Genomic DNA, 6799 nt, shown 5'->3' with positions numbered 1-6799 from the left:
AAGACCAGTTCTCTACCAGTAAAAATAATGGACAGTTTCTTACAAAACTAAATATAGTCTCACCAAACAGTCCAGCAATCACACTCTGATGTTTACTCAGATGAGCTGAAAACTTACATCCACACCAAAACCTGCACACAAATGTTTATAGTAGTTGTATTCATAATTGCAGAAAAAATTGGAAGCAACCGAGATGTGCTTCAGCACGTAAGTGGATAAATAATGGGTCATACATCATACAATGGAATATTATTCACCAATACAAGGAAATGAGCTATAAAACCACTAAACGCGGAGGAAACTTAAAGGCATATTACTACCTGAAAGAAGTCATCTGGAAAAGACAAAACTATGGAAGCAGTAAAATGATCAGTGGTTGTCAGGGGGGGAGGGGGGATGATTAGGCAGAGCACAGAGGATTTTTAGGCAATGAAACTACTCTGTATGGTATTATAAGTGTAGATACATGTCATTATACATTGGTCAAATCCATGCACTGTATAACACCAAGAGTGAACCATAAATTAAACTAAGGACTCTGGGTGACAATGAGGTGTCAGTGCAGGTTCTTTGATTGAAACAAATGTTCCTTTCTGGTGTGCATGCTGGCGGAGGAGCCTGGGAAGGAGTATTTGGGAATCCTCTGTATTTTCCACTTAATTTTGCTGTGAAGTACTCAGCAAAAATAAAGTCCATTAATTAAAAGAAACGTAACGTGTAAGTCTGGGGGTGTTGTGAGGAAAACAACAATAGAAATGAGCATCAGAGAAAGAATACGAGCGGATGTCCTAGGCATTGGGCTGGACCTAAAGGCCAGGAGAGTGTATGAATGCACATCAAATTAACTGAGCACCTCTTACATGCCTGTCACATTTACATCCCCAGTACCTTCACAAAACTCTCGCACGGTAATTCTGGTTCAGAGAAAATCAATGATTTTTTTGCTGAAGGTCCCACGACTAGAAAATAGCAAAGTGCAGGTTTCAATGCAATTCCTCCTGACTCTATGTCCAGTTCTCCCCTCTAAGTAACTGCTGGAAAGCTCAAAGCAGTGACTACGGAAAAGTTTGCTTTACGAAAGACATCACGCTTAAGATTCAACTTTGCACATACGCATACAGAGTGGGTCCACGGATGGACTTTGTTTGTGGCTGGAGGGACAACACAAAACCGTATCAACAGCATCACATTTATTTACTTCACCATTAAAAGAAAAATAAGAGGCTGCAGGGGAGGTGATAGGGAAGGAGAACTGAATAGAGAATCGTTATTACTCTCCAGAGTAAGAGCCGTTCTGGAATTTCCCATACCAAGGACAAAACTTCATAATGGACAAAGTGAGCTTCCCCTGGGGGTCACCCTCTCTGCCATGATGAGGAAGGAAAGCTTCTGCAGCTCTGGAGAGGGGCCAGGGAAGGTGGCCTCACAGTCTGGTGACAATGCAGACCTCCCCAAGTCTCCTTTCTTCTCTACAGTGCATGCCAGGGACACGGCCCATCTTCCTCACCTCTTCATGGCCACACTCATCTTATTGTTTCATCTCCAAGCCTGGCTGGAAAGGAAGAGCAAGTCTCCCCACCTTCCTATTTCCTTGCTGCTCCAAGAAAACGAAGTCTCCATTCCATATGGCTTCAGGAAAACAGAAGACACACACACACACACACACACACACACACTCACACACACACACAAATTTCAGTACTTTACAAAGCTCTGGTCTTAACGTTACCATTCTAACATCCAACTCCCTTCCAAGATGGTAATTATAGGTCTCTTTTAGAGTCCCCACCCAACCACCCATTTTTAATATCCTAAGGGTGCTCACCTGAAATATCCCTTATGCTGACGAAGATCTTTCCAAAGGTCATGCAGAGCCCTATTCCCAGGCCACTTTGCAATAATCGATCCACCGCTGGTTGGCGAAATTGATGGCTTCCGTGCAGTTGAAGCCAGAGTGGTAGCCATAGGGAAACGTCACCATGAACTCTCCAGCCTCCTGAGTGACCCGACCGAAGGGGATGCCATTGCCCTTGAGGACCATGGGCGAGATGAAAGCCACCTTGTGCCGCAGGAAGGCCTCACAGCCCCGCGAGCTGCCCGGGAAAAGCTCCGTGGCCAGGTGTTCCAGGCACCCGCCATGATCCAGGGGCACCACGTACCAAATCTTAGGCTCCCTGAAGGACAGGAATTTAATGCTGTAAAGGTCCAGGTCCTCCGTGTGCCAGGCTAAGGCAGTCTTCCACATGCCGAAGTACAAGTAGGGGGTGTTGATGCCTTCGATGACCACTCCGCACTCCTGTTCCAGCAGGTCCTGAATGGTTCCCAGGTGGCCAAGGTTCCACTGCTTCGTGTTTTGATCGAATAAGGAGCCACTGATGTCCGCACAATATACTGGTGAATCACAGGGGCGTGTTTTCCAATATTTTCGCTCCAGATCCTCAAAATCAGAGTAGAATGGAGTCCGGTGTCTTTCACCGTTTATTAAGCGGTGATACTCGCTCTCGGTCATGGCTTTCTTCTTTTTGTGGTGTTGAGTAAACACACCTGCCTGCCCAGTGGTCACCTGCCAGAGGGGTGTCGCTATTAAGATGTCATCGATATCATCGTATGTCTGTTTGGCTTTCCATCCTTTCAGTGGAATTACCTTGGCTAGGCCAGCTCGGTGTGCACCTTGCAACTCCATGTAAACAATATATTTGCTGAAATCTTCAAATTCTTCCATGGTTGGGTGGAAGATCGTAATCTTACAACTTGGGTTCTGGCTACCAAAGTGCTTAGACTGCATGGCGGCAATAGAATAAGCAACGGACTCCCAGCTTCTTAGGTATGCTTTGGATTCCTGAGAATGCTGGGGAGTAACCTCTTCCCTATACTTTCTTTAGTTTGAAAGAAGTTTTGACATATCTGAGAGTTAGGAACTCAGAGCTGAACTTTTAAACAAACGAGGTGGTATCTTCTCCAGGCTTGTCAATCCACCAGAAGGACTCCACTCTTGTCAGCATTTTGGAACCAAAGGAAATCCAGTATTTCCCAGAGGAGACGGCTCTCTGAGCCAAGTGCTGCCTCAGCCTGCAGTTCTGCGAGTTTCCTCTGTTGGGGGTATAAGTGCCTGAGGCCTCTCCAGATTCCCAGGCTTGAGTGCATGGGTGGCTTCTCACCTCACTGTAGCAGAAAGTCTCTTCATGGAAGTTTCCAAGCCAAACCTAAAGAAAGTACAAAATATTGAAAATAAGTGGATGACAAAACAAACTGATTTAGCATCAAGTAAAAGAAAATTGTATAGCAATCTTAATTTCAAAGTTCGATATTAAGGGCAAAAATACACTCTTTTGGTAGGCATGTAAACTGGTGCAGCTATGGTGCATACTATGGAAAACAGTATGGAGGTTCCTCAAAAAGTTTAAATAGAACCACCATATGATGCTGCAGTCTCACTTCTGGGTAGATAGCTAAAGGAAATAAAAACAGAATATCAAGGAGATACCTGCCCTCCCACATTCACAATGGATAAGATATGGAAACAACCAACATGTCCAGCGATGGTTGAATGGATACAGAAGATGTGGTACATAGATACAATGGAATACTACTCAGCCATAAAAAGAATGAAATTTTGTCATTTGCAGCAATATGGATGGTCTTGGAGGGTATTTTGTCCAGTAAAATAAGACAGCGAAAGACAAACATGGCATGGTATCACTTATATGTGAAATCTGAAAAAAAAAAAAAAGGAGTAAAACTTACAGAACCAGAGTAAAAAAAGTGGTTGTGGGGGAGGGCAGGGAAGGGAGGGTAAAAGGGTACAGAGTGAATATAGTCTCAGGAGCTAATGTTAACCATGGTGATTATAGTTGATAACAATGTGATGTATAGTTGAAATTTTCCAGAAGAGTAGGATTTAAATGTTCTTACCAAAAAAAGTAAATATATGAAGGAAATGTGTTAATTAACTACATGGGTGGAATCCTTTCACATTGTATATCAAATCACCAAAAAGTTGACTGAATACTTTACAATTTTAAAAGTCAATTATACAGCAATAAAGCTGAAATTTAAAAATAAAGAATTAGGACAAATCATAAGACAGAAAAAGAGGACTATCTAACTGAGCAGGAAGGACATTAAGCAAGCTTGAAAAGAAAGGAGTTAAGCACTCAACTCAAGAAAGTGGATGTCTTAACCCAAAAGATAAATTCGGGAAAGGAAAATAATGATATAAGCTGAAACAACTGCAAAAGAAAACGTAACACCCAATAGAAATGATGACTGAAACCAAAATGCAATTTGTAGACCATTAAAAGCATACAAACATAAGCATAAGAGAAAAGAGAGAAAAGTACAAGCATATCAAGTTATAATAAAATAGGGGACACAGATTAAAATCTACCATTCTAGAAAGAGTGCCTATGTAAACAAAAGCAGGAAAAAAGTACACAACACAAATATACAAATCCTTAACAAGCATTATCCTTAATGTGTAAATACTTGAAACGTTCTTATTAAAATCTAATCATTAATTTGCATTGATAGACAAATTACTAGAAATATAGGGTTTACTCAGAATGGGAGAAAATATTTGCAAATGAAGCAACTGACAAAGGATTAATCTGCAAAATTTATAAGCAGCTCATGCAGCGCAACATTATAAAAACAAACAACCCAATCCAAAAATGGGCAGAAGACCTAAATAGACATTTCTCCAAAGAAGATATACAGATTGCCAGCAGACACATGAAAGAATGCTCAACATCGTTTATCATTAGAGAAATGCAAATCAAAGCTACACTGAGATATCATCTCACACCGGTCAGAATGGCCATCATCAAAAAATCTACAACACTAAATGCTGGAGAGGGTGTGGAGAAAAGGGAACCCTCTTGCACTGTTGGTGAGAATGTAAATTGATAGAGCCACTATGGAGAACAGTATGGACGTTCATTAAAAAATTAAAAATAGAACTACCATACGACCCAGCAATCCCACTACTGGGCATATACTCTGAGAAAATCATAGTTCAAAAAGAGTCATGTACCAAAATGTTCACTGCATGTGTATTTACAATAGCCAGGACATGGAAGCAACCGAAGTGTCCATCAACAGGATGAATGGATAAAGAAGATGTGGCACATATATACAATGGAATATTACTCAGCCATAGAAAGGAACGAAACTGAGTTATTTGTAGTGAGGTGGATAGACATAGAGCCTGTCATATAGAGTGAAGTAAGTCAGAAAGAGAAAAATACCGTATGCTAACACATATATATGGAATCAAAAAAAATTGTCATGAAGAACCTAGGGGCAAATGGGAATAAAGATGCAGACCTACTATGTTATATGTCACTTTGTTATAAAGCAGAAACTAACACACCATTCTAAAGCAATTATACTCCAATAAACATGTTTAAAAAAAAGAAATATAGGGTTCAACCAAATTTCTAGACACTGATTTGCGAACAAAATCTATAGATCCCACACACCAGTTAACAATCAATTATAAAGTGAAAGAGTAAAAAGGTTTTAATCCCTTTAATAACAGAAATACATGGCCCCAATGAAGAAATCTAAAAATGATATGCATGCAATGCTTGTACTTTAAATGCATAAATAAATGTGAATTTTACCAGGGAAAAAAAGTTTCTTTCCGGTATAAATTGTCATCCTTTTCATCTTTATGCTTTAAAGGAAAAAAAAAAGGATAAAAAAAGTGCTTGCCTTCTGCCAGTCTAAAATCTTAATTCCAAATAATGATACACAGGACCCAGAAAATGGTTTCCTTGAAGCATTCAGCCTCTGAATGAAACAGGCTGTGCTCAAAGTCTGGCTATATATGTCCCACACCAATTTCAATTCAATTAGTACCACCCCAAATCTAATACCCTCATATCCAATCAAAATCTCTAATTTGATCCCACATAGTTTTCAAGTCCCTACCAATTGATACACTCCTTACCCAGTTCTAGAAACCCTCTCATTCCCATTAGATCACAGTTCACTACATGAGGTGCTTTTTCCTGAAAATCTTTGTGATTTTTTCCAAGAAAATATTAAAAAAATTAACTTCACAAGTTGGAAAATAGTTTAAAAATAAAAACTCAAGGAATCGGTATCCCAATGTATAGTACCCTTTCTCTCGTTCTCTCTCTATATATGCATAAATAGTGTCATTTTTAAAAACTTTTGGTAAGAAAATAACTCTTTTGCTCATAAGCACAAATCACAGATATAAAGTGACCTACCTTCTACCAACAAAATCCTGATTCCAGTTGGAGATATTCAACGACCCAGAGAGAGAGACAGTGTGCTCTGGGCAGCTGGCCTCCAAATGCAGACCCATGTCCTGATGGCTCTGGCTTTCTACCTGGGCAAAGGGATAATTTGATCAGCACCAATCAACGGTAATTGCTCTGGTTGCTCAGCCCATTTTGTCTGCGCCCTTTTGTTTTTTTAAACCAATCTTACAGAGAACTAAGAGGCTGAAAATAGAAGGAGTGGGAAAGTCAAACCAAGCAAATATTAAACAAAAAAAAACCTGGTGTAGCAGCAATTAATATCGAATGTATTTATAAGGTAAAAGAAGGGCAGCTTATAGTTATCAAAAAGAAAAACTCGTGGGAAAGATTATAATGATGCACTTTACAAACCTAGACACATAGCACTGAGACATAGAACACAAAGACTGAGAATTATAAGGTAAAACTCACATATTTGCAATCATGCTGTGAGGTTTTGTTTTTCAAACACCGTTCTTCCAGAAACTGACACATGAGGAGAGAAGAAAATTAATAATGTTATAAAA

At 39.9% G+C, this 6799-nt stretch overlaps 1 protein-coding gene across 1 annotated transcript; it reads right to left on the bottom strand.

Annotated features, from left to right (window-relative positions):
- Window positions 1–1876: 1876 nt before the first annotated feature.
- On the bottom strand, window positions 1877–2785 carry LOC308620811 (lysine-specific demethylase 4D-like; the record flags this gene model as incomplete). The annotated part of the gene is made up of 1 exon (XM_081240710.1): window positions 1877–2785. The coding sequence occupies one exon, from the start codon at window positions 2783–2785 to the stop codon at window positions 1877–1879; it is 909 nt and encodes a 302-aa protein (XP_081096836.1).
- Window positions 2786–6799: the final 4014 nt, after the last annotated feature.

The sequence above is a fragment of the Mesoplodon bidens genome, assembly GCF_964165515.1.
Source record: "Mesoplodon bidens genome assembly, chromosome: 7".
Classification (NCBI taxonomy): Eukaryota; Metazoa; Chordata; class Mammalia; order Artiodactyla; family Ziphiidae; genus Mesoplodon; species Mesoplodon bidens.
The sequence above is the reverse complement of the archived record's forward strand: the minus strand, read 5'-3'. Positions and strand labels throughout refer to the sequence as shown.